This window comes from Phaeoacremonium minimum (assembly GCF_000392275.1).
Source record: "Phaeoacremonium minimum UCRPA7 unplaced genomic scaffold PA7_03_scaffold_140, whole genome shotgun sequence".
NCBI classification, from domain to species: domain Eukaryota; kingdom Fungi; phylum Ascomycota; class Sordariomycetes; order Togniniales; family Togniniaceae; genus Phaeoacremonium; species Phaeoacremonium minimum.
The window spans coordinates 69,410-96,906 of record NW_006921047.1 but is presented as its reverse complement, the minus strand read 5'-3'; the positions used below and the strand labels follow the sequence as shown (position 1 = coordinate 96,906).

The 27,497-nt window shown below is 52.0% G+C and overlaps 5 protein-coding genes across 5 annotated transcripts; 2 read left to right on the top strand and 3 right to left on the bottom strand.

Annotated features, from left to right (window-relative positions):
* Window positions 1–205: 205 nt before the first annotated feature.
* UCRPA7_1923 (putative nrm1-like protein) lies at window positions 206–1,366 on the bottom strand (the record flags this gene model as incomplete). The annotated part of the gene is made up of 1 exon (XM_007914501.1): window positions 206–1,366. One exon carries the CDS (start codon window positions 1,364–1,366, stop codon window positions 206–208), a length of 1,161 nt encoding a protein of 386 aa, XP_007912692.1.
* An 8,825-nt stretch (window positions 1,367–10,191) lies between these two features.
* Window positions 10,192–13,769, top strand: UCRPA7_1922 (putative mfs general substrate transporter protein; the record flags this gene model as incomplete). Its single annotated transcript, XM_007914500.1, has 8 exons — window positions 10,192–10,552; window positions 10,618–11,447; window positions 11,505–11,688; window positions 11,757–11,943; window positions 12,386–12,414; window positions 12,916–13,011; window positions 13,109–13,299; window positions 13,401–13,769. The coding sequence occupies 8 exons, from the start codon at window positions 10,192–10,194 to the stop codon at window positions 13,767–13,769; spliced, it is 2,247 nt and encodes a 748-aa protein (XP_007912691.1).
* Window positions 13,770–14,224: 455 nt separating this feature from the next.
* On the bottom strand, window positions 14,225–16,723 carry UCRPA7_1921 (putative threonyl-trna synthetase protein; the record flags this gene model as incomplete). The annotated part of the gene is made up of 4 exons (XM_007914499.1): window positions 14,225–14,424; window positions 14,484–14,660; window positions 14,718–15,041; window positions 15,094–16,723. The coding sequence occupies 4 exons, from the start codon at window positions 16,721–16,723 to the stop codon at window positions 14,225–14,227; spliced, it is 2,331 nt and encodes a 776-aa protein (XP_007912690.1).
* A 638-nt stretch (window positions 16,724–17,361) lies between these two features.
* On the top strand, window positions 17,362–19,391 carry UCRPA7_1920 (putative f-box domain-containing protein; the record flags this gene model as incomplete). Its single annotated transcript, XM_007914498.1, has 4 exons — window positions 17,362–17,774; window positions 17,830–17,989; window positions 18,043–19,166; window positions 19,220–19,391. The coding sequence occupies 4 exons, from the start codon at window positions 17,362–17,364 to the stop codon at window positions 19,389–19,391; spliced, it is 1,869 nt and encodes a 622-aa protein (XP_007912689.1).
* A 65-nt stretch (window positions 19,392–19,456) lies between these two features.
* Window positions 19,457–21,086, bottom strand: UCRPA7_1919 (putative ubiquitin carboxyl-terminal hydrolase protein; the record flags this gene model as incomplete). The annotated part of the gene is made up of 4 exons (XM_007914497.1): window positions 19,457–20,380; window positions 20,438–20,537; window positions 20,593–20,687; window positions 20,739–21,086. 4 exons carry the CDS (start codon window positions 21,084–21,086, stop codon window positions 19,457–19,459), a joined length of 1,467 nt encoding a protein of 488 aa, XP_007912688.1.
* Window positions 21,087–27,497: the final 6,411 nt, after the last annotated feature.

Here is a 27,497-nt window from a genome sequence, read left to right as displayed (position 1 = left end):
TACGCCAAAAACAGCAGGGCTATACCACACGCAACTCCGCTCCAAAAAGATAGGCCAGAAGACGTAGAACCAAGTCGAGAGTAAACAGTAGGGAAAAGGTGCAGATGACATGCAAGTAGATGCAGCAGTAGGTATCATGTACACATGAAAAGGAGCCCCAAGATGAGCTGAGGTATTAGGTGAGTTTGATAGGTAGTTGATTTCATTAAGCAAGGCCTTGATGTAAAGGCTCGTCAAAGGTGAGCCTTCGCCTGTGGACGCTCCGGGGTGTCTTGGCTGAGCCGAATGCAAGCGGTGTCTTCCATGGCTTCTGTGCGGGACTTGGCGTGATATTGACAAAGTCGGAGAAGTCAAAGGCCTGGCCAGGCGTATTGGGGAACAGATTGCCTCCTCCTGGCGTGGTCATCATAGAAGACGGCAACGCTAGGTTCTTTGAGGGTGGTGTAGATGGAGGCTCCATGCGGGTCTTCACGGGGTTGGCCGGAGACGGTGATGCCGCCAGGTAGAGCAGTAGATCCGCACCCTCTTCACCAGACTTGTTGTCGTTGCCATTGGCCTTGTCCTTGTTATTGCGCCGGCCGAGGCTGCTTCGACTGCGCATGGGAGGAGTGCTGGGTGGTGAAGCCTGTGAATGGTTGGCATGGAAGGAGTGGGCCGGAAGAAGATCCTCGTCGTCGTCGGAGGGAGCGGCAAAGTTTGGCGATGTCAGGTCGTCAGTCATGCGGCGGGTTCCCTGGAAGAAGGATACATCTGGGCCAGTAGAGGTAGTAAAGTGTGGTTGCCGGCGAGGCTTGATGGGAGACGACTGTGCAAGCTGGTGATGGTCCTTCCATGTGCTGTGCCCGGAGAAAGACTTGTGTGCAGTGGGGGAGGCACGGAATCGCTTGCCCGGGCTGGAGAGTGCTCCATCGAAAGAGGCCATATATGTGCGCTTGCGATGGCCTGAACTGCCATTGCTGGATCCAATTGCGTCTGAAAATAGGGGCGCCTTGAGGGGGGAGCTCATGAGTGTTCTTGTGGGGTAAGGCAGATCGGATGCGCTGGATGAGGAGTCAGATAGGACATCCCCCTCTGAGATCCGCTTCCGTCGCAATTCTTCCTCAAACTTGGGCTCTATGGTATCGAAGGCGAGGTCCTCCCAGCCGTGCTTCGTCTTGAACTGAGCCAGGGCGAGGCGATTCTGGAGTTTTCGGGCCATCTGTGCAAGATGCCACTCTGTTAGCCCTTTTCTGCCCTTCTCCTGAGAGAGGCGGTCTCGAGGTCGGCAAAGACTTACCTTTCCCAGCTCGGCCCTCTTGAGGACCTTGTCGGCCACAGCCTCTGGCTGCTTCTTGAGGGGCGACGACATGGTCCTTGGTCTCGTCATGAAAGGCGTTGTGGTGCTGCTGCGGTCTGGAGACGGTGGTTTGTGGAGTGGGATCGGGGGGTTCAGAAATTGTTCGGAGGCCGGCGCTTGCAGGTTGTAAGCGAAGGGGTGAAACCGAGTCAGGCACGGGGAAGGATGGTCTACACTATGGACAGGCGTAAATCTAGTCGTATAGAAGTGACAGTGAAGCCAAACAGAAAGTCGACTTAGTTGACGATGTCTGGCAGCAGTGTGAGGGTTTTGAGGAGGTTAAGGTGGTGGTGGTGAGGGAGTTCACTTCAGTTCAGGGAGGTTGGCTGAGGTGTGAGCAGCATGCCTTCTGTGGTCCGGGACGAAAAGCTCATTCCTGTGGAAACCGGCAGATTACTCTAGCTGAGGTGAGCAGTGGACTGTGCTGCGCTGGCTGGCTGGCTGGCTGGCTGGCTGGCTGGCAGTGGCACACAGGCCACCCAGACGCTAAGGGCAAAGGTCGCTGTAACCGGGTGGACTGGCTCACTGGGGCTGGGCGTGCTGGGCTGGGCTGCCACACAGGAAGAATGGAGACGCACGGCACACGCCGGCAGGGGTGGTTAGGGCCACTCATTTACCAGGCAATAAGTGCAGGCCAACACATTTGCACCACCACCACCACCAGAACACGGGGGCGATGGGCCTCGAGTCTCCTACTGTTCCATATTGTCCATTAAGATTCCAGGATAGGAGCTGTTCCAGACGGCCTAACCTTGCCTTGCCTTACTCTAGAGACAGATGGCATCATCCCTCCATTCTTCGTCTTTGATAGTGCGAGCCTCCTGGGAGCATCATGCAATGGAGGGGAGGCGGCCCAGGTCTCACCTTGACGGAAGGGTCTTATCTGGCAACGTTGACCTAACAGACAAGCAGTCCTTTGCAAAGCTTACCTTAACTGAATGGGCTTGTTCGATAGTAACCGACAACTCGGAATGTCGGATTCTGGAGCCCTGGACGGTCGGCAAATGCCACCATGACATTTCTCTCTCAACGAGGTACCCCTACTTTGCTCGGCAGGTGTAGTATAGCCTGTGACATCTCTTCTACTCTTAGACCGCCCTTGGCGAATGGAGGCCGGGTCGAAAGAAGAATTCGACGTTCTTCCCGCCTAGAAGAAGAAAACTAGAATCCAGCGGCGTATGCCTATGGGCTGTTTGTGCTCGAGAGGCTATTCATAAAAAGTATTCGTAGGTTGAATGTCGACGGAGAGTGCTCTTGATGTATAAGGCGGTCCTAGTGCAGTTCGACATACAGGGTGCAAAGAAGAAGAAAACATACTCATATTGCCAGCGCTCATGGCGACCAGGAGTAGATATTTCGATTTGAATCTGAAAAGGAAATCGTTGTCCTCGATTGTATGATACTGCTCCACTGTGTCTCATGTAAATTTGCAACTTGATCTTAGGACTTTCAGGTTGTGTTCGCCATGATGCCAGATTCAAGCTATCTCGAATCGTCCTCCGTCTAGTGGTTCCCACTTGAGCCTTTACACATAACGAGAGGATATAGGGGTACCATACCTACCTTAGATAGCATACCTGCCACGTGCTTATACATGAATTCAACGGCAATGAGATAATCAACTGTTGTTTGGCTCTGAGGAGCGGCCCATCTGACCAGATGCCAAATTCAGTGCCAAATGGGGATCAAGACCGACAGCATTTCCACGAGGTACGTATAGTTTGGCAATTAAGATCCCTGTCCTGCAGAGGTGGTTAAATGCCCGCTAGCCAAGCTACCCTGGCACAGTTGCATCAGCCGTTCCCTGCTGTCTGATATGGATACCAGTGCGTTTGATAAACATGCTGACAGGCAGTCCCTAGGCTTGTTCATTACTGCGATCGAGATCGCAAAATTGCCCCTGCTTGCTAAAGCCTACCTAGGTGAAAAGTCCAGCTTAATTACCGTACTAGCAGACCTCGGTGCAGCACTATGGGCAAGAGTCCGCGGCAGGTCGAGAGAATGGTATTCGGTTGAATAACCAATTCTATCGCGGTGATCATCTCGTATTGAACTCTCTTCGGAGGCACTGGGTCAAGACATTGCGGGGAAGCGACAGAAAAGAGCTGTTTTGGACACACCAGGGTGTTTCTGCAAGGTGGCTCTTGAGATACTGTTCTCACAAACTGGATGCAGTGGCGCCAGTGGAATGTAACTGTGCAAATCTTGTTTCGAGATGCAGTACAACGATCAAACATGCGCTTGATCTCGGGTCGCTCGGCATTGGGATAGCAATCAAGACTTACCGCGAGAGAAGGGTAAGTGAGTGTATATCGCCTAAGCCTCCCGTCGCTTCCCAAGGTCATAATAGATGCGATGTGGGACAGAGATTGTAACACAGCTATAAGAAGACCGTTGCTCGCATTGTGCGTAGGGTAGCACCATGCCTCCCGTTTATCTGCATTTGCTGTTGTCAGTGATGCAGCCCGGACGGTTTGCACTGAGGTCTGGCTTATCATCCAATCTTTTATGTCCTAGATATCTCGCACCAATTGATTGGACAAGTCCTGCAATCGATGCTCAGTCCGCAACATCTGCATCTCCAGAGGAGCATTGAGCCTCATGCGGACTGGTCGGCCGAAAATGCCATTGGAGGACGCCGATGGGTAGGACGGCAATCAGCAGCAATGCGATGAGGGAAGATTGACGCACCAGGCCACTTTTACATGCTATAAATTGTAACACCATGCAGTTCTCATCATCCTGCTGCGGGCTCGGCACAAGGCCAATGGCGGCGCCGTCTCAAAGCTCCACGGCTTAGTCGGCCCCGTTCTAAGCATGTTACGTACACCACCTTGACATTCAGTTTTGCCCACCGTAAGATCGAATAGACGCAGCAGCCATTACGAGGGGAAGCAGGTCTATCACTGCTCGTATTGGGGGTGGCAGCAATCGGGGAGAAAGTTTGCTGGCCTTGAGCTGTCCGCCATATTCTTGCAAGACCTTCAATCTTCGAGACCCTGTCCTCAAAACAACTCCTCCTCAAACAAACAATCGTGTCCTCCTTTACCAACCCACGATCTATGGTGTTGTATCGCACGTGTAGCGGGCAAATATCGTTCAAAGGAAGTACACCTAGAGTAGAGTACAAGCAAGCTCTAGCTCGCTACTCCGCTACAGGACACAAGACGAGCGATCCACCCTCGCCGCATTGAGCCGTTCATTGAGCCGTCAAACAGATCACCGATTCAGACGGAAACAGAGACAGACACAAGACAAGCCGGCACGCATTGCAGCAAAGCAACACGGCACTTTCAATTGCACGACAGGGAAAAGCAAGAGGCCCGTATCAAGTCAAAAGAATCAAGAACAGACGGAGATTTGAGCGTACCACTGACTACCCGAGGCCGACTGAAAGGGGCAATACCGTAATAAGAACAAAAAGCAGCCAGCTCGGTTGGGTTGGGGTGCATCAGATCCTGGCCTCCGTTTCCAACAAAAATCTTGGTGGTGCCAACCCCCGGACATTGGAAGGACCACCAACAACAGGCTTTGATCTGTGATCAGCCCTGCATCGCCGTTCCACTTTCCCAGCCAGGAGCCAGACCTCACAAGGTGAGAATACTTATCTCTCGATTTTGGCAGGCCTGGCAAGCGCCGTTGCAGTGCCGCAAAAGCGTCCCGGCAATCTTGAAGGGCAGGTTTATACAGGCGCAATCGCTGCTCGATCTCCGGTCCCCATCATCTTGGCTGACGGTTTCTACAAAGAGCCAGGAGGTTTGCTTGAGCTCCTGGACATTTGTCCCTCTGGCTGGCAACGTCTCGTTGAACCAGTCATTCACTCACTCGCGGACTGGTGGCTTTGGACTGTCTTGATTCTCTCGCATCTACTCAGTTGCACACTCAATCATCACTCTCGCGGCCTGTCTGACTCGAGTGCAACGGTCAAAAGTCTCTCATTTCTAACGGTTACGCGTGTCGCCTTTTCACGCCGTTCCGTCGTTTTTCTTCATCTCTCTCTATTCACTTATACAGCCTCAGCCGTAAGGTGCTAGCAGGCGGCTGCCCTTCGTTCTGGCTGGCCGTTATCGACAACCCGGTCGGGAAGCCCACAGGCGTTGCATTGCCAACCTACCTAGGTAGGGTACCCTGCTGCCATTTGCGCATTGATCAAACACCATCTGCATCTTTCACATCCCGCTCCGCTACACTTCACTAGCCTGGGCCTTGTCAGGGCTTGCTACACTGCTGCTGCTCTATCTCGCCCAGCCCACGGTCGATATAGCGCCGGCTCCTATTTCAACCAAACGGCCCATTCGAAACGTGACGACGTCATCGACCCATTTACCCCCCGAACATCCCACCGAGGCCAGCTCCTGCTGTTGCCCACCGTCCGTGATCCACCGTTCAAGCTAGCCACGTTATTCGTTGCTTGTTGAGCTTGTGCAGCAAAGTGGACATACGTCCACGCAACCGCAACGGGAAGACCAACCTGCCCTGGAAAGCGCGACCTGCTACCGCACCGTACCAAGCGTACCTACCCACTTCCTTCCTTCCTGCGCTTGCCTTTGCGCCGCTACCGTACCTGGACCAACACTATCGAGCCTACCTTGAATTACCTTGCCTTAGTTGATTCGGGTGCATTGTCAAGTCCGCCTCCCGTGCCTGCACATCACTCAGAGAGATTTCTGCAAGGAACATCTTTCCTCACATTCGTTCATCTTTCTTGCAATACTCGCCTGTCCTCAAATAACTCTTAGGTTCCGGCTGTGACAAGTGTGGCAGTAGCTAGCTTCGAGGAACTGCCTATGTGGCTGTTGTAATCAAGGTATGATGAGAGCGCTTGCAACCTTTCTGTCAACCTCCGTTTATTCGTCTTGCGATCTTCTGCATGTTGGCGTTCAAGAAAATAACAACTTCCCAGGGGCTATCGAGGTATCATTCGCAGGGGCGGCCATGGCTCCGTCTTTTCTCCCAAATTTCAAGGAGCTGCGAAGACGATCCAGGGCCAGCTTCAAGACCGATCGCTCAACAGATACTTCAAGTGACGGTAGTAATGGTGCCACTCCAACAAGCGGCTCGCTCACACCGCCGTCTATCGCCTATCAGTCCGATCCTGCTCTGAACGACCAATTGAAGGATTCATCATCTTCGCCGTCGATCCCGATCAGGCCGCCTCTCCAGCCGCCGACAAATGTTGGAAGCAACCGCTACAGTGTGTCCGGTATGACGGGATTAGGATCGCCAGTGTCAAGCGGACGAGGGCCACAGCTGCCTATCTCTCAGTACTCGCCGCACATTGACAACATTGCCGATAATGCTTGGGTAAGTTGATGCTCTTCCCTTGACGAGCCGCAACTTGTCGTGGATGCGCGCAATGCTAGGCTTGGGAAGAAAGGAAGCTGTGGATTTTTTTTCCACGGCCGGTCGCGTACAGAATCGGCGTACTGATGATTAGCAGGTGTACCAGAAAGTTCTTATTGTTCATGGCACAATTGGCGACGCAACTCAGCAGTCAATCGATGGAACATTGACGGTTAGTCGCCTTGATGACAGCTTCCCTCCGATAGCATGGCCAGTATGCGACTCGCATTTCAAGGCACTCATTTACATGATGCCCGGCGCGAACAAGATACGGTTCGACTTCTCAAGCCCAAAGGTCGCAAATAGTGGCACCTCCAATCCCATCCACGCATCCTATCTCACCGTCCACATGCTCCCGCCAATCAACGCGCCACCCCTTCAATTGGCCATATTAGTCGCCAAAGACTCACCTGCAGTATACGACGCCGTGCCGACGCGGGCTGAACGGGAAGGCAATGGCCTAGCCCTAGCAGTTCGAAAATTCCGTATGGCTGCCTATCTATGGCAGGCATTCACTGCCGAACAGATGCATCGTAACAGACTAGGGCGCCGCGCTTTTAGATTCGAAGAAGAATGGACCCAAGGGACCGCGAATATCCGAGATCTAGAGTCTGGAACTATGCGATCGGAAGCTCGAGTGCATGTTATAAGGACGGACAAGACGGTAGCCGAACTTCGAGACCTCAACCGAGCACAACAAAACCCCATGGCGACAGAGAAAGACGCGCTTTTTGGCATAGCAGCTGATGCAGTTAAGAACTACTTCAATCCTCTGCCAGGACAGAAGCAGTATGTATCTGTACTGATTCTCGATTCTCATTGGGACCCCAGCTCCAAGGTTGTCACCGGCCATGCAGCTCTTGGTGGAGGCTGTGGAGACCTGCAGCTGGCCATCTTCGGGTCGCACTGCCTGCAAAGCTATCCTGCCAGCTTCGAAGAGGTCGTGCCTGCTTTTAGCGACTGTACACCAACTGATACCAAATATGTGGCTAATGACTGCAATGAGGCTGGAAGTTCTTGGGAGGCCGCAAATATCGGGATCGGCGCTCATCTACACGAGACTGGACATTTATTTGGCTGCCCTCATCAAGAGAATGGAGTGATGCTCCGAGACTATACTAGATTTAACCGAAGCTTCATGGCTCGGGAAGCCTACTCGACGAGAACGAAGTCAAAAGGGGGGCTCGTCCTCCAAGGAGACGAGTGCACATGGCATAGACTGGACTGTCTACGGTTCCGAAGCCATCCTTGCTTCAAATTGCCAAACGATCCACCCCTAAGCGTTGATGATAGCGTACAAGCTTGGCCCGTCGAAGGCGGCAATGTTATGGTCACTGCGCCTGCAGGGGTCTCTTTTGTCGAGATCTACGGAGAAGGAGACGACGTTTGTCGGAAATGGATTGAAATCGCCCCTGAGAACGGCCGCCTTCGACGACACATCACATTGAAAGATTCAGAGCTTCGAGACCGACTTCCCGAAGATAAACGTCGTGGTAAGATGAGAATTAGTATCAAATCGGCAGGTGGCGGCAGCGTCGACATAGAGGATTTCAAGCAGCTCTGTTCGAAGGAGTCGGCTTTGAGGTTGGGCAACGCTATAACTGGCAAGACGGCGTATCGGAGTCAACGGCTTGGCTTGTCTAAGATGGAAGGAAGCACACCACAGGAATTCCTCTTCACAAGTGCAGCAAAACAGGACAGAGTCCTCTCTCGTATCATGTTCTATCACGGGTCGGCTTTGGATGGCATGGAGTTCATATATGACGACGAATCAAGCCAGCTCTTTGGTAAGAGAGGAGGCAAGGTAGGGGGCGATTGTTTTGAAATGGGTACGTGAAAATTCGAGTAATTGATATATGCTGAGACTCCGGACTAACATGACCTAGATATCCGCCGAGGAGAGTACATTTCCGGCTTCTATGTTCGGTCTGGATTCTGGATCGATGGTATTCAGGTCCTGACCAGCCTGGGTAGGCGATCGCCAGTGTATGGCAATGCGCATGGCGGTTCTGCGTACGGCATCCTCTTCCACATCTGAATACTCTAACTTTGCTGACAAAGCTGTAGACATACTTTGATACCCCCGAGAGGATACACTATCTGTGGTGTATCTGGATCCTGCGGTCCTTGGGTCGACGGATTCTCTGTTCTTATTTTTCAGTAGTATATTCTGGCATTGATACGATGGTACATATAAACGCGGCATACATGTAAAAATGGCGAAACGACGGCAACAATGAGGGTTGTGGGATTTCCGAGCAACAACTATATCGTAATGACTAATCATGGTCTTCGGCTCTTCATAGCTGGTCTCTCTTTCTATTGTTTTTTGGAAGGCAAGGGCTGCTCACCATCCATTTGTCACACTAAGCTTGTGGGTTTCATTTCATCGGGCATACACATAGTAAAGAGGTCGCCAGATTGTGTATAGATAGATTATGGCAACCTGCGACCTGGCATAGCTTTCATCTGGATCGATTCTTAGCTAAAGAATGCACAGGAAATGGACGTGGAGTTAAACTATACATAATACCGCTTGGTGAACATGCGACTAGATTCAATCTCAATATCACTACTTCAACTTACAAATCAATCAATTACATGGGGACCAGTGAGGTTGACAGCTCTTCAAGCTACTATTGAGTCGATTTCAGATACAAGCTTGGCAATTGGCCTGAGTTTCCTTGTTCAGGACTGGACTTTTGATAAAAGCACAGGTGGTTTGGAGCTCAAGCAGTATTGCGCTTTGTGCGTGTTGTTGTGGTATGAAGCTAGTTCTGACCAATCTCACGGCTTCCAAGATTGACGTGCTTCAACCCCAGAAGTTCGTCATCGATAATGCTCGCACATTATCCACAGCGCTTCAACCTTTGGACCTACGAGGCTTGCAAGCCATCCCCTAAGTCTACTTCCCCGCGCGGGGGCGCCACTATTAGGCCGTTAAATCCACAATGGCCGTTGCGTTTGGGGTTCAGGCTCCGTATGTTACTGCTACCATTTTGATAGCTTATGCTCCATGAGTGAAGGGCTTGGTCGGAGCTGCTACTTGCTACCATGAAGGACTGACTCCACACACTTCAGAAGTAGGAGATAACCTATAGCTTGCAAGTAGTTTCGACTTCAAAGGCAAGTCACACCGTGAGTCTACCTGCCATTTCCAGCCCAGTTTCGGGCAATACCTCCATCTCATGGGCGTACTCGGCCGAGGAGCAGGGACCTTTAGAAGGTTTCAACCAACGAAAAAGCACAATTGCTTCTGGGGCTATTGCGTGCTTCGATGAACAACTCCATGACACCTCCAGGGCCAGGGTTCTTCTCATTGAATGATTGGTAAGACGACTGCCGATACCATGGCTGTCATTCTCATGAGTCGTGGACCCCTGCCCACTCAAGAAACTCGCAGCACCAAGGCTTGCAATGGTTTTATATTAAACCCAAGCCACCGGGACCAAGAGTGCTTGTTCTCTCTAGTCTAGTCCCAACGGCTCGATCCGCACTCTATCCAAGCCAAAATGGCGTCGTCACCAAGACATCCAGACGCAGAAGAAGCCCTTGGCGGAGCTGGTGGCGCTGCTGCTACTGCTCCTCCCGCAGAGAAGTATGGAATCTCGCCAGTCGGGACGCCCGCTACGAGCCCGAGCTTGTCCGACAAGGAGCTCGATGATACATATCAAGTCTACAAGACGACGGCGGACCTGGAGACCACGCCGGAGGAGGCGAAGAAGGTCTTGCGGAAGATCGATTCGCGTGTTGTGCCGATTCTCTTCTTCACGTACATGTTGCAGTACCTCGACAAGAACTCGCTCAACTTTGCGAGCGTGTACGGGTTGAAGCAGGGGACGAACCTCCATGGACAGGATTACTCCTGGCTAGGTACATAAGTTCAGCCGAACTCCAGAGATACACAATCTGACATCAGGGCCTTCCCTGTGACACAGGTTCGATCTTCTACTTCGGTTATCTGATCTCTCAGTTCCCCTCGGCATATGCCCTGCAGAAGCTGCCAATAGGCAAATTCGTCTCCATCGTCACGGTGATATGGGGCGCCATCTTGATGACAACCCCGGGATGCACGTCGTTTGCGGGGATCGCCACGAACCGGTTCTTCCTGGGCTTGACAGAAGCCACAGTCAACCCGGCCTTCGTATTGATCATGAGCATATGGTATACATCAGCCGAGCAACCTCTGCGTCTCGAGTCGTACTACTGTACGAACGGTATCGCGACCATGTTTGGTGGCCTGATTGGGTACGCTGTCGGCCATATAAAAACTGGACTTGCGCGCTGGATGTACGTCTTCATTATATTTGGCGCCATTAGTATCGCCTGGGGTGTGGTCAGCTTCATTGTGCTGCCTGACCTTCCCGCGACCGCCAAGTTCCTGAACGATAAGGAGAAGGCCATCGCCATTGAGCGGGTGTCGAGGAACAAGCAGGGCGTGAAGAACCACCACTTTCGCAAATACCAGGCTGTTCAATGCGCGAAGGACCCCAAGACCTGGATTCTCTTCATAATGGCTGTGGGTGCGCAGATCCCGAATTCGGCCCTGACAAGCTTCGCGAGCATCATAGTAGGAAGCTTCGGGTTTGACACGTTGGGAACACAATATATGCAGATACCAGGCGGAGCAGTGCAGTTCCTGGCCTTGATCGTGGGAGGCTGGGTCTGCACGCAATGGCCAAGTGCAAGATGTATCACCATGATCGTGGCCAACTCGATCTGTATCATAGGTGCCGGACTACTTGTGGGGCTGCCGGACCACAACAAGGTGAGAGGCTCGATCAACATTGATCCACGCCAACAATACTGATCTATATGTGTCTAGTGGGGACGCCTCGTCGCTCTCTGGCTGTGCTACTTCCAGGGCCTGGGTTTCTCGATGTCGCTGACTATGGTGTCATCCAACGTTGCCGGCTATACGAAGAAGCAGCTCACGGCAGCGGTGCTTTTCACGGGATACTGCGTGGGAAATATCATTGGACCTCAAACGTTCATTGATAGCGAATATCGTGAGTGATCGATTCTCCACGTTTTGATTCTTGGACCAAGGGAGCCAGGTAAGCTAACCGGCCGATAGCTAGATATCACAGCGCGTATATCGCCATGTTAGTGGGATATAGTATCAAGCTGGTCATGGTCATCATCTTGTACATTTACATGTACAGAAGCAATAAGGCCCGCGACGCGGCCGGTCTTGTAAACGACCATGCCGCGATCGAAATGGGTATGCACGACCAGACGGAGCTCGATAACCCAGGATTCAGGTAAGTGCCACTTGACGAGAGTCTGGGGAGCGTTTTACTGAAGCCCGGATTCTAGGTATTCGCTGTAGAATCACTTCACTGGCACAAAACTGGATAGGTCGGAGACTGCAAGCAGAGAGCTTAGCATCTGTCAAGTAAGTTGCAACGTGAGGTGGCGAGGTGAGGAGAAGGAGCTGGAGGTCTCACATGCAGGCAAACATCGACCTATGATTCGACCCAAACGATCATCTGGAAATTTGCAGCTTTGTAACTTGCAAGCAATGAGAAGTGGCTACAGCCGCAATGTGTAAGAGAATCGAGGCAAGTCGGAATTCGAGTCAATTGAGTCTGAAGCGCTCGCCGATGCGTGTGTAAGTGAAGTGTCTTGAACCAAATCAATTTGGAAGCTTCAGAGAGCTGGGAGCTTGGAGAGAGAGTTATGACTAAGCTCCTTATGGCCTAGCCCGGGTCGACTAATGACGGCATCGGTAGGTAGGTAGGTAGGTAGGGTGGCTGAAGCTGTCCGGGTGAATTGCACCTGAAAAAAAAAACCCAAGTTTGCGAATGACCTGTGCGCTGCGCTGTGCTGCGCCTACCCGAAAAGCTGTGACGCCAACGTGCCGAACAAGGCCTTGACCAACGTGTTGCCCGTGCTTTTGCCAGTGACGCCCTCAACCAAGAAAACGCCCCTCTTTCTCGACCTGCCATTACGTCTGCTGCTGCTGCTGTTGTTCTTCCTGACTGCAAGCCGCCTTTCTCCCTCTCTGTTACTTCTCATACTTCCACCTCCACAACATCCTTCGACGTCCGTCTTCAGGATATTTACATCACCACCTCGAGAAATCTCTACAGAACACCATACAGTCCCTGCCATGTCGAAGAGAACCTCCAGCATGGCGACAAACGGCAACGCAAAGCAGTCCGAGCCGCAGCCTGGTACCAAGACTTCGTCTATCCCATCATTGGCCTCGATAGACAGCTGACTAGCTCTAGATTACGACAAGCAGAAGCTGCTGCTGTCCTCTGAGACTGGACACTTCTCTCTGATCCGAGCTCTCCACCTGGCGGACTTGATCACCGAACTCAATGGTACGCATTCTCTTGGGCCCGCTCTCTCGAGTCCCTTGCAGGACAACTTGAAGTCACATCTTTGGGATATTGATACTAATCGAACTACTGAGTCCAGGCTTTTGCGGTGTCATGTCTATATTTTCTTCCATGCGCTACCTCATCGACCCCACCTCGGTCGGCAATCTCTACAGCGCACTGGCATTCCTACCCCTCGGCCTGTTCTTCGACTTCATGGACGGCAAGGTCGCACGATGGAGGAAGAAGAGCAGCATGATGGGACAGGAGCTTGACTCCCTCGCTGATCTGGTATGTCCATATCCCTGACTCTCCCGGCCTCCTTCTGCGAAGGCCTCACCGCTTCCGAACCCCACTGTTTTATATTGTCGCTAACCAGACTATTACAATAGATCTCCTTCGGCGTGTCCCCGGCCGTCGTCGCCTTCGCCATTGGCGTCCGCACCCCGCTCGACCACGTGTGCCTGGCCTTCTTCGTGCTGTGCGGCCTGACGAGGCTGGCGCGCTTCAACGTCACCGCGACCGCGATCCCCAAGGACGCGACTGGCAAGGCCGCCTACTTCGAGGGTACGCCGATTCCCACCACGCTGGGCATTGACGCCGTGATGGCCTACTGGGTGTCGCAGGGCTGGATCCACGACAGCCTCCCCGGCGGCATGTGGCTCGCCGGCTCGGCGCTCGAGTTCCACCCCCTTGTGCTGATCTTCCTCATCCACGGATGTCTCATGACGAGCAAGTCGATTCACATCCCGAAGCCGTAAAAGGAGAAGGAGTATTATTTCAAGGTTAGAAATGTTAGGGTCATGATCGAGGGATGGGGTGCTCGTAAGGGGCCGTGAACGGGGGTTTCAACACACATATGTTTACGATTCAGGGGTTGGGAGTTGAATTCCGATATACGATTATGAGGATACACACATCTCTAGCTTCCGGCGTTTAGAAGGATTGATGACGGGAAAACGGTATGTGGTCCCGCAAATTAGGATCACAGTCCCCGCTCTGCTCCATTGTCTGTAGACGACAACAAGATGAGACATCTTGAGGAAGGGACTAGGCATGGCAATAAAAAGCACGCTTGATACCCGGAAACATTGTTCTTTTCATTTTCGTGTGGATTGCTATTGACTATAGCTTATGTGTTCCACCCTTACATCGCCTCCTCTAGAGCCTCTCTTGGACATCTACAACATGAGGCATACATGGCGCAACAGGGCTTTTAGGCAGTCTTCTCGGCTTTGGCGTCTCCCTCCGTCTTGGCCGCTGGGAACGGGTTGTAGACAGCGCGCTCATCCCTCAGCTTGATGAGCTTCTGGACAGCCTCATCGAGAGGAACCGGCTTGCCTCTATCCTGGGTGGAGGTGTCGTCCCTGTAGCGGACGTTCACCTGTCTGTTCTCCTGCTCCTCGGCGCCCACAACTAAACGATTATATCAGCAAGAGACACCAATCAGAGCATGATTGGCAAGGAATGCTTACCGAATACAAAGTTGTACTGCGCGAGTTGCGCTCTTCGGATCTTCTTGGGCAGAGTCTCTCCCGAGTCGTCGACGTCGACGTACATGTGGTTCTTCTCCATGATGGTCTGCACCTCCTTTGCGTAGTCGATGAAGCCCTTGCCGACAGGAATGACCATGATCTGGCGTGGGGACAACCCTAACATGAAGTCAGTTATGTTTGAATTGTCTAAATGGCCTTATGGGGCAAACTCACAGTACGGCCACTTGCCCGCGAAGTGCTCGCAGAGAATGGCGGTGAAACGCTCGATACTACCAGCCATGGCACGGTGAATCATGACAGGTCTCGCGCAGCCAGGGGTCAAGGGCTTCTTGTAGTTCTTCTTGACTTCCTTGTTGTCTCCGGCGGCCGGAGCTGCAGCGGAGGACTCAACAGCTGCCTCTGCAGGCTTTTGCCTGACGGGGAGAGCGGTGGTGCCCGCGGCTGCCTTGTCCTCTGCCTGGCTCTTGGGCTGCACTGAACTCTCGGCAGTCATGTACTCAAGGTTGAAGTTTTCGGGCTGGACGAAATCTAGCTGGACTAGAGGAAACATTAGCGACTAGTTCGGGACCAATCTGACCTCGTTACTTACTGGTAGCACATTGCCATTCACGGTTAAGGCAGTCCATAATGGCAATATCGATCTTGGGACCGTAGAAAGCACCATCACCGGGGTTTAGCTCCCAAGGAACACCCCCCTCAGTCTTGGCGAACTCGTCAAGAGCCTCACGCAGATTGTCCTCTGCCTTGTCCCAGGTCTCAACATGGCCCATGAAGTCCTCGGGGCGAGTAGAGAGTCTTAGCTTGAAGGTGAGACCCAGCATCCCGTACATCTCGCGCAAAAAGTCGAATAGATCCGAGACCTCCTGCTTGATCTGGTCCTCTCGGCAGAAGATGTGAGCATCATCCTGCTGGAAGCGCCTCACTCGGGTCAAACCCGATAGCGCACCAGAAGCCTCGTTTCGGTGAAGGACACCAAAGTCAGCAACTCGCCATGGCAGTTCTCGGTGACTCCTCTCGCGGTGAGCAAACATCTTGGCATGAGAGGGGCAGTTCATGGGCTTCAGGCCGAACTTGTCCTTCTCGACGTCGAGGATGAACATATCTTCTTGATAATGCGCCCAGTGACCAGACTGCTTCCACAGCTCGGCATTGAACATATTCGGGGTGATGACCTCGTGGTAATGCCTCTTGTGATATTGCTCACGGACGTAAGCAAGGATGGTGTTGTAGATTCTCGTTCCGTGGGGGAGCCAGAAGGCAGATCCTGGCGAGACGGGATCAAAGAAGAAGAGCTCCTGGTCCTGACCGATCTTGCGGTGATCTCTCTTCGCAGCCTCCTCCAAAAACTTCTTGTGCTCTGCCATGAGCTTCTTGTCAGGAAAACTGACACCATAGATACGTTGCAAGGAGTCATTCTTGGCGTCTCCCAGGAAGTAAGATGCGGAGTTCTTCATAATGGCAAAGCTCTCGATTCTGCCGGTGTCAGGAACATGTGGTCCTCTGCACAGATCGATGAGGGGACCATTGCGATAGACCGTGGTGAAGGTGCCGTCTGCAATCTTGTCCTTGATGATGTGCTGCTTGTATTTGTTGTATTTGAACATCTCCAGCAGCTCATCCTTGGACATCAAAAGACGTTGGAACTTCTGCTTCTCCTTCACAATCTTGCCGACAATGGACTCGAGCGGCGCCCAATCGGTGTTCTGCACTGCAGAGCCATCTGGCAAAGCCATCTCGTAGTAAAATCCGGAGTCGACGGGGGGGCCGATGCAAAGGCTGCAACCAAATCTCCTCTCGCATGCCTCTCCGAGGATGTGAGCACTCGAGTGCCAGAAGACAAACTTGCCCTGGGGGTCATTGAAGTCGAGAAGCTCGAGCTTGCAGCTTCTCTCGAGAGGGCGCTCCAAATCCCACAGCTGCTCGCTATCTCCATCTAGTCTGGCTACCACAGTGCGCTTGAAAAGGCTGTTGGAGATACCCTTGGCGATATCGGCGGGCGTGGTTTCGTAGGCGACACCTGGCTTGACCGAGCCGTCGGGCATGGTGATCATGATCGGTTCGCGGGGCTTCTTGGCGAGCTCTTCGTCATATCGCAGCTTCAGCTTGTCGAACAGGGCAATTCGGTCTTGCAGAAAGGACGGGGGAGGGTTCATCTCGACTGGGCCAGAAGCGGCGGCGGCAGCATCAGACGCTGCGGCCTTCTTGTCCTTCTTGGCCATATTGGGTGACTGGTGATTGTTTGTTGACTCGAAAGAAATCACGGACGACACGACGGTCGCACTGAGAGCACGAGTTATACCCACCGGCTCGACAACGTGGTGGTGAGTCAACTCAATTTCCCGGTGTGTCACCGCAGGGATTACTGATGATATGTGTGAGTCGAAGCAGAATTAAGGGAGCTGTGTTAAACGTGTGGTGGGGTTGAATTGATTTCCTCTTGCGCCCCGCGCTTTGCAGCGACACCCGTGGACGGTGGACCTGAGCAGCCCGCGCCAGGGCAGGGAGCTACCTGCCCGCTAATTGGCGCACTGGCCACTTCCCTGAGGTCAAACCTGACCGCCTCAACCGCAATCTGCAGGGCTCTCGAATAGGTGGATGGGAGATCGAGTGGTCATATCCCCGTCAATTGCCGTCTGCCAAATCGCATCCCCTTATCGATACCTTCACAGTCCATACCTGCATTACTTAGCAATCCGCTTCCTACAACCCCCAACATCTGCCTAACAACGCACTCGACTGATATCCTACATTTACCCAATGCGCGGCTTGTTGCTTTAGCAGATAGCTCTCGCAGGTGGTGACTGAAGGCGGGTGTGTATTCCATTTTTGGTGACCCCTCGACGGCCGCACGTGTACGATGGCTTCCCTTGAACTGGTGCCCGACGAGATCATCCGCCACATCCTCTATTACATCTCCCCTGAGGAGATCCTGTCCTCGGTCCAGATCCTCTCGAGACGACTTCATAGACTAGCGAACGAGCCTCTACTATGGAAGTATTATTGCACAACTTCCTTCCGTCACTGGAACCCGGAGCATCGATTCCAGGAGAAGCTCACGCTCCGGGCGTCTGAGGTGGAGTGGAAGTCATTATGGATGGAGCGAAACAGGAGGAACACGCGGGTTTCGTACCTGATGGATGGCATTCTTGCCAGTAAAGTCGGCAGGCTGCAAAAGTTCGGGCAGATATGTATGCTAGGATACGATGCCAAGGACTTTCTCCTGGAGCAGTGCCACACAGATGAGACCGCAGAAGACGTGTTGGCCAGGAGGTAGGAACCACAAGAATCTTCCTTGGTGGCATTGGGTAACTGAAACGACAGCCAGGTTCTATGGAAACACGGCTCTGGGCAGCATCCACAGGAGCATAGCGGTGCAGGAGTGGCTACCATACCAGAGGGCGCCTTACACTCTAAGGGGCCTCGATCGGGCCCTGGCCGCTTTCGAGATGTTCTTTCTCCGTGAGAGGGATGGAGATGTCGATGACGTGAGTCCACGAGGAATATATTTCCTATGCTGTATCTTTACTAAACCTAGTAGATCGACGCCCTACTTGATAGACTAGCCTCTGACTTCCTCTCTGAGCAACCTCATTTTTCAGAAAAGTCTACTCGGCAAAAGGCTCTCCTCCTGGCACAGTGGGTACGAGCCAAGAATCTGACCGGTATGGAGGATGAAGAGGTGAATTACCGAAATCTGCGCAACTGCTTGATCGGCCACGCACTGCTGGAGGACCAACATGATTCTCTGCCGATCATATCCAGCGCTATATACTGCTGCCTTGCAGAAAGAGTAGGCTTGCGAGCAGCATGTTGCGCCTTTCCTAGCCACGTCCATGCCATGGTGATGGCACCTCCGGGTGAGCAACTGGATGGCGGTCGTGTGCCGAATCCGACCACGGACGTAGAAAAGATGTTCTTGGATCCATATCGTTCGAGCGAGGAGGTCACCCTCCAGGAGCTTCGATCTAAGTTGGTTGAACTTGGATGGATGAGCAGTGGCGACTCCTTCCTCGTCGCGTCTCCGACAGCCGTTATCGTCCAACGCACAGCTCAGAATATGAAGACAACATACTCCAAATTGGCAAGAATGAGCAACATCGAACCAGAGGCTAGGTACCAGTTGAGGCGGCTCAGAAATGGAGACCATGAGATGAATGCGGAATCGGCCCTATATGCTGCTCTGTGGGCAAATCTGCTCGTCAACCCTGTGAGCAGTTTCCAGTGGGACCACTCGTTGGATGTGTTTCTTAGTCGGTTTCACCAACTCTTCAGCGAGGACTTGTGGTTAGTTGAGAAGTATCTCCTGCCGCTCTATAACGTCTTCACCGAGTCACAAGCCCAAACGCACCATCGCTTCTCGTGGCAGAATGTGCATGAGATGGTGAACATGGTCCGGAACATGGATCAGAGGCAACCGACAGTGAACAGGCGCTATACGCAGGAAATCCAGGCAAACGTGTGGTACAAAGTCGGTCAAGTCTTCCGCCACAAACGATATGACTACATCGGTATCATCAACGGCTGGGGAGACAAGGGCACTGGTTCGTTGCCAACGCCACATTCGCTGTCCATGGACGAGACGATGGAAGAATATCAAGATACCAGTGATAGCGATTCATCAGCAAGGTCAAGATTCCGGAAGAAGACATACTACACTTGCTTGTAAGTTGATTCACTGGATTACAGTTTGGTGATTCGTTGCTGACCATAACCAGGAGAACCGACATTGACCGTCATGTCATTGCACAAGACAATATCGAGATCATCACGGACCCGAGTCTCATCCCAGAGCGGCTTTTCTTTGTGGCAGGCAAGTTCTTCAAGAGGTTTGATTCGGAGACCTGCAGGTTCGTCTCCAACATCCGAGAGTTCTTTCCGGATGATTAGACAATCAAGAACTGTCAAAAGCAGCTATAGCTAGCAACAAGCCCATATCCCCTTACAGGATACATCTAGACATTATTAATCAACTCCTGTAAAACGCCATGCTCAGCAAGCTTCTTGACCCATTCATGAATCGCCGGTGCATAGTCCTTCTTGCGCCCCAATACTCGTGCCTCATCCTCATCCGTCGCAGCCAGCTCCGCCACATACTCAGATCGTATGCGCTTCTGCTCGTCCTCGAGACTCTGCTGTAGGTCTAGCGCCTCTGCAGTCTCGAAGGACGGCTTGGAGATCTTGTCCTTGAAAGCCTGTGCTGCCGCCGCTGTGGTCAAGTCCTCTTTGGACACGCCGTACTCTGCCAGGCTGGTCTCGTCGTCTCCGTTGAGCCAAGTTCGCTCAGATGCCGCTATGGAGCTCATCTCAGGAATCTCCAGGATGCGTTTCTCAAGCGTCAACAGCTTGCGAATATTTGTAACCAGCTCCTGGCGCAAAGTGTCGAGAGGGGTTCGACACAATGCGAGGAGGTTGAAGGACATGTTGTCGGACTCGTATTGCAGCATGCGTGCCTCAATTATCGGGCGGACAACGGCCGTCCAGTCGTCAGAATATTGTCCGAGACATACGGGATCCGACTGCAGGCCATCTAGCTCCCAGATTTTTCCGTCGGCGGTGGGCACATAGGCAATGAAGTGGAAGGCAGCCTCCGTCACTGACTTCTTCTTCCTGCCCTTGGTGAATCTGGCACGCTTCTTCTTCGAATCGTCGTACTCGTTCAGTAACATCAGATCCGCGTTGAGCAGATCCAGACGTCTTGCGAGAGAGTTATGGGTGGTTCGGATGAACGAATTGGCGCTGAGAGCATGGCCACGGATAGGAGCTGACAGGTCCTGGGTGGCTTTCTTGAACTCCTCGAGCTTCTCACCCAGCTTGATATCCTTACCGTTCATGACGATGTTGAGCAGTGCAACCGTGGCACATGCGTTATCTGTGGTCTTGGGCCACACATTAGCTTTCGATGTAGATACACTCGATTGGTGCTGAGAGCTTACTTGATTCGCAAACCAGACATTGTCAGGACAATCTGGAAGGTCATCCTCGCGATCCTCCTCGACGTACTGGTAGAGGAAAATTAGGCCATGAACAGGTTTCCTAAGAAGAGAGTCAGAGCAGTCCAGGGAGGCCTTATATGTTAGGATTGGCTCACGGTAGGAAGGCCAGTGATCCCTCGTCAACTGAGAATAGCTCTTGAACCTTGACATCCTCCACTCCTAGCTCCTTTAGAATGACATTGAAGAATGACTTACATTGTTAGCACCTGAATGGCATTGAAAATATTTTTGTGCGACTCACCGGCTCAGATTCTAGTTCGACCCAGCCGAGCCACTTCTGCAGCTCACCAGAACTGAGAGCAGCTAGTGATGCCTCGCGCAGGTTTTCAGGTAGGTTGTATACTGGAGCTGCAATTGCAGCCTTTCTTTTGGGGTTTCGGCGTGTAGTTAGTGATGCTCCATTTTGTAGTGGCTGGCTGGTGGTGACCGTATTGGTGGCGAGCTCGTCTTCGTCACCTTGATCCCGGACGACAGGTCGTCTTGCCCTGCCCGATCTGCGAGGGCCATCATCGATGCCATTTGTACCTTGGTGATCAGTAGATACACCATTGGTAGGCGAAGTGCCATCAGGATCCTGCTGTGCAGGCATCGCGATGAGCTCTCATTGACTCTGTTGAAGAAAATGAAGAAGGAAAAGTGGCGATGGCGAGCCGTGATGTTGCAGGTTCACGGGTGTTGTCGAAATATGTTTGTATGGAAGGAAGGAGCGATGAGATTGGATGAAAATCGGGCACTTGAAATCACCCGGGGATTGAAAAAAAGGCACAAAAACTCAAAAGGATTTCTTTTGTTTTTTTAACCCATTCTCAGGAGCTGCATCTGTCCGAGTTTGACGACCACGATGGCAGTTGGCAGGTAGATGATGAGATGTGCCGCTCTTTTGAGAAAGGAAACTACTGTGGTGTGTAGCTACCCTGGCTAATATAAGTAGCACAAGCCTTGCAATCACACTTTGTCTATTAGCTCTTCTTATCCCCCTTTAAAGTGATCTGAATCAAGCCCTTTTTAATGATAGACTTATATGGTACTAGATGGTGAAAGGGAAGTTATCCTCTGATGAGACATACTGCATGTTGATAAGAGGACAATTATCAGTATGTTGTGTTTTAAAAATACCCTGTCCTGTACCTGGCAATAATACCTCCTCTCTAAATCAACTTTGTTTGAAGACGCTGATTACCTTACCTTTCTAGGTATCACAACTTTTTCTCAAGGCAAATTTAGAGAGAATTTGTTTGTAGTCACAGGTTGCATTTGATTACAACCTGTTATAAACAGTTTCCAAATGCAACCCCAACTCAATAATAAATCTTTCGTTTGGGGGCGTGCATTCCAGAAACCGGGAGTCACAATTGAGATGCCAGCTGTTCTGGACAGCCAATCACCACTAACAGAGACCAGCCTACTGCCTGAGCTCTGGCAGCTGCCCAGCCCCACTTCTGCTGTGTCCACCCAGCGCGTCTCTCTTTGATGTCGCGACACTGCCTGGAAATTTTGGCTGCTATGAAGACCAGGACCTTGGATGGCCATCACGACCACCAGCACACATCATACGCCAGCAAATCCACATCTACAATGAGATAGAAAGGTATGGAGAATCTGCAGATTTCTTGGATCTTCCCACTTTGCCAACTTTTACCCTCTCAAATAGCTGACTTGCCAACAGTGTAGCTGTCTCGACCTCGAATAATACAACTGACGCCTCGATTATCACCCATTGTCGATATCTTCCCATACGGGGAATGCCATGAGCGCAACTCCAAGAAGGGTATCCGGGGCATACCCGGCAACCCCGGGAACTACTAGGAGAGGCGCTCCTCTGACACCATCGCCAACACCAGATCCCACACCTGCTAGAAGCTCGAGGAGCTCTACCGGCCGATCACCACTTCCCCTAGCTCCCCAGAACACTGCCACAGGTGCTTCATCCGGCAGTCAGCCGTTCATTCCCGTGACAATACTCGATGCGCCGACCCAACGACTTTACGCCTGTGCTATCTACATCGCGCTCCTTGCGTGGCGATTCTACGACTGGGTACAGTTGGTGGAGGACGATACATCGTCCTTGAAGCTCTTCCTGAAATGGATCGCTATTGACCTTGCGTTCTTGTTCGGGCTGCCCGAGCTCAGGATACCGTGGCTCGAACTATCGCAACCAGCCGTAATAGCGGCCTTTTTCTTCCATGCTGTCTTCGACTGGATGCTCATGTTCAACATTCCTGTGCCGTGGGCATCGTGGCTGCTGGGCTTTATGAAAGTCTTCTACGACAGAGAAGTGTCAATATCGGAGCAATACGTGAAGGTCTCCAATATCCTGCACAACACCTCCTTGATCTCCGGTCGGCAGATTATCAACATCCTCCCCGAAGGGACCGCTGTCCTCAACCCTGAAGGCGAGTCATTCTGTCTTGGAGGAGACAGAAACGTCATCTCGATCCCAATTCACTTTAATGCAACCGTGCCTGTCGAGGTCGAGTTGATTCGCATAGATCTCAACACTAATGAGGAGGAACTCCTCAAACTCAGCCGTAGCCAGCTGCGTGAGATCGACAGGCAAACGAAGCGACAGTCATCCGAGACGGACTCAGGCGTTGTCAAGTACGACTATCTGATCAAAAAGCCAGGCGCTTATAGGCTTGGCAAGGTCCTGGATGAATATAAGCTAGAGGTTCAGCGGCAAACTCAGAATACTTTCGTCGTTCCATGCCCGAAGGCTCGAGTGGCCTTGTCACCGTCCTCAGATCGCTGTATTGGGGATTTGTCCGACTTATCGCTCGAGGTGGAGGGTACTCCGCCGTTGAAGATCGTTTACAGTCGAACCATCAATGGGAAAGATCATAGCTTCCACTTCCAGAGTTTGCAGCCTGAAGGATTCTCATCCCCTCTTCATGGCTCTCTCCGTACTTCTAGCCTCATCCTCCCAGAAGCCGAGGACATATCATGGGCTCGAGCTCAGAAGGTGACTGTGGGTCTGAACGAGTCCATGCATGTTGGGGGAGAATGGCAGTACTCCGTGGATGAAGTTCACGATGCATTTGGGAACGTGGCAAAGTACCTGTCGCCAGCAGACGATCCAGAACTACGGCCTAAGCCGAAGCACCTGGCTCAAAGTTTCTTGGTCAAAGAGAGGCCTCGAGCCAGACTCCGGGGCTGTGATCTACGCAACCCTCTCAAGGTTGCCAAAGGTCAGGCAACAGAATTGCCGGTTGCGTTTGATATCTCCGGACGTAGACCTGACAATACTGCGCATACATTGACCTGGCATTTCTCGCCTATCGATACCTTAACTAAGAGTGGAGACCATGGCGATGTCATATCTCCTGGAAGATATGAGGCGAGAAATGCACAGGATAGGCCTCGCATTTCTGTCCCTGGCCTTTACACCTTGAAGTCGGTTTCTTCAGGTTCCTGCGAGGGCGAGGTTCAAGAACCATCATCGTGCCTTCTACTTAATCCTTTAGAACCAAGGCTAAGCATACGATCTGAAGAAATACCGGATACTTGTGGTGGTAACTCAATCGGTCTTCGAGTCGACTTTGATCTTATCGGCACACCGCCTTTCATCGTCAGGTATGACGAGATTACTAATGGTGAATCAAGACGGGAGAGTTTCCAGATCAACGGAATGCGTCACCAGATGGAGTTTATACCGAAGACTGCAGGGCATCACAAATTCATCTTCAAGGCAATTGATGATCACATCTACCGCGGTCAAACGCTTTCCGGTCCGGATATGGTCCTCGAGACGACTGTGAAGCCAATCGCGTCTGCCTACATCAACCATCCATCAGGCAGAATGAGTGCTTGCTTGGAAGAGGAGGTTGAAGTCGACATCAACTTGCTTGGCGAGCCGCCCTTCACTTTGGAGTGGGCCTTAGTGCACGATGGCAAGAGGAAGCAGCACAAAATTTCCGATATTCAAACACAGCAATACAAAGTCAAGACCGATGCGCTATCCCAAGGCGGAGAGTATTCATTGGCTCTCACAAGTATCCAGGATAAGACTGGATGCCGCAACTTCTTGCAGGACGAGCTAAAAATATCCGTCAGACGGCAAAGACCAAGGGCTGCATTCGGTCTCATTGACGGCAAGTGGAAGACCACAGCTGTGGAAGGCTCAAAGGTCAAGCTTCCTGTACGTCTGACGGGCGAAGGACCATGGAAGGTAGCCTACCGAAATGTTCAGGACGGCTCCCAGGCTATCGAGCGGACTTTGAGTTCGGGCAATGATTTCCTCAACGTCCAGGGCCGCGGCACGTATGAGATTGTAGATGTATCTGACAATCAATGTCATGGCGCCGTCGATGCTAAGGCTGCTACGTTTGAGGTCGACTGGTTCCCTCGACCGGAACTGGGTCTCGTCCAGACCGAAAGCATATCTCAACACCACGGGAAGTACCTCAAACAGGATGTTTGCGAAGGCGATATCGATGGCTTTGAGATCAGTCTCAAGGGTAAATATCATATCCAATGTCTATATTACTTTCGCCAATCTAACGTGCAACCCTAGGCTCTCCTCCCTATCATGTCGAATATGAAGTTCGGCACAAACCTGGCCAGGGCTCTGGTTCTCTCAACAGGAAAGAATTCGATGCTGCTCTTGGAAAGGCGGCGATTCAGATGGAAACAACCAAGGCCGGCTTATACACATACACCTTTTCCGCTCTTGCGGATAATCTCTACAACAGCGACAAGAGGAAGTTCGAACCCGTCATTTTGGAGCAGCGTGTCAATGCCAAGCCATCAGCGTCATTCGTCAAGCCTGGCCAGTCCTTCAAGTACTGCATGTCAGAGTCGGATACCGAGGACACAATTCCGATTGCGCTGACCGGTGTTGCGCCATTCTCGGTGGAAATCGAGATCAAACACCAGAGTGGATCCGTGCCGGAGACTTACAATATTCCCTCTATCAACTCCAATACTTACGGTATTCACATACCCAGACAGCATCTCAGGTTAGGCACCCAGCATGTCAGGATCCGCAACGTGAGAGACTCTCGGGGTTGCCAACAGAAGACCGAGATCAACGGCCCATCTGTTCAGGTCACGCTTTACGACGCGCCGGCCATCTATCCCCTAGAAAGCAGGACAGACTATTGTGTGGGAGAGCGTATCGCTTACACATTGTCCGGCACGCCACCGTTCGAGATTCTGTACACCTTCAACGGGGCACAGCGAAAGGCAAAGTCTGCCACGACGGACTTCCGTCGGATCGCTGAAACGCCCGGCGAGTTCGCAATCGTGTCTATCTCTGACAAGGCCAGCGAATGCCGCGCGGCTGTCAACATACTCAAGAACATCCATCCCCTACCTAGCGCGATGATGTCCAAGGGCAAGAACGCCCGCGTCGACATCCACGAGGGCGGAGAAGTCGAGATCCTCGTCGAGTTTGGCGGCACGCCGCCGTTCGAGTTCACTTGGACGCGGAGCACGATCCCGAAGAGGAAAGGCGAGAAGATCGAGGTGCTTGAAACCCGACACGATGTCTCGTATGAGCATAGCAAGGTGATCCGGGCGAGCCAGGAGGGTGCGTACGACGTTGTCGCTATCAAAGACAAGTACTGCGCCACGTCGAAGCTGCAGAACGAGCAAAAAGATGGAAGCCAGAAGTTGCTGCAATACTAGGGGACTGATCGTAAGTGGGACAGAGGGTTTGGACTATGGAAATGCATTGAGCATGGCGTTTGACGGGTAATGAATGTTCTTTAAGGTAAAATAGGTATTTTGTAAGTAAATTGAGACTAAAATTGAGTCTATTCTAATGATATTGTGCTATGTGTAGTGAGTGAGGGTAGATACAAGTGACTTCTTGCTATTTAAGCATACAGAGTATTGAGACGAGGGTTCTCTTGCCACGGCGTACGGGTACGGTGCTCAATCGTCGCTATTGTCGATTGCTATTTCCTCGTATACTGGAATTTCCCATCCAATATGGAACCGGGACGAAATGTATCAAGTATACAGATGCAGGCAGAACACTGCCTCTTCCAAGCACCAAACCCACAATTCATCGTACGCATTCTTTCAATTTCCGCTAGGGCGACACAATCCAATGTCCCGCAAGACCCCTAAATGACTCGAAGTTGCCATGATCCACGAGACCGAGGACAAGACGACAGCCGCGGCGGCAGTCGTGGCAGCTGATCAAGTACGCCGGCTCGCGACCGATCCGGTCTTCTGCACTGTCTATCCGAATTTACAGCACGCCGTGCCGGACCACGCTATTCCGTTTTCCCGAAAATCAGCAGAGGCAAACATGTCTGAGGAGCGCAAGACAAGAATGTTGTCCTCAGTGTGGACAACGGTGCTGGGAAAGGGGTTCCTGCAGGCGACTACAAAGGTGAAATTGTCTTGAGTTCCTTCAAGCTCCGGCTCAGTAGGACGACCATAATCCTTCGTCGTTCTAGAGGCGCATTCGAAATAAGAACCGCGACCAATTTGAGATTGTCAAAGGTGGACTTGTACGGATCCAAACAATGCAGAAGGAAAGACGGATTACATGAGAAGGTCGCTTTGGTCAAGACCGAGGCATGAAAGCATATCATAATTCCAAACTCTGTGGGAAAGAAAGGGCAGTGGAAGCACTTCATAGTAGCAATGAGAGCAGATTCTTGAATGAAGGTAATATATTTGGGATTTATCTTATCGTATAGGGGACGGGAATGCATGCGTGCCGTAACTCCCCAGAGCCATCGCGATCATACATGTGCTCTACAATGCCAACCAGTTACCATGGCGCGATTTGACCCAAGGTTTTGCTCCCATCTCCCACACTTCCTCAAGCGTGCTCCAACGCCTCGGGGTTATGAGCAACACGATGGCCATGTTGGTCCGTAAAGATTGCCTGGCAGGTCAACTGGATCATGTCTTCCAAGACGTGCGACTATCTCTCTTACCTTTGGAGGGTTCTTCACATCTTCCTTCTTCGCTTGTGCTTCGGTCGTTACAACCTTTTCGACGTCTCCCTCGCGATGCCCCCCGCGGATCTTGATGGAGACAT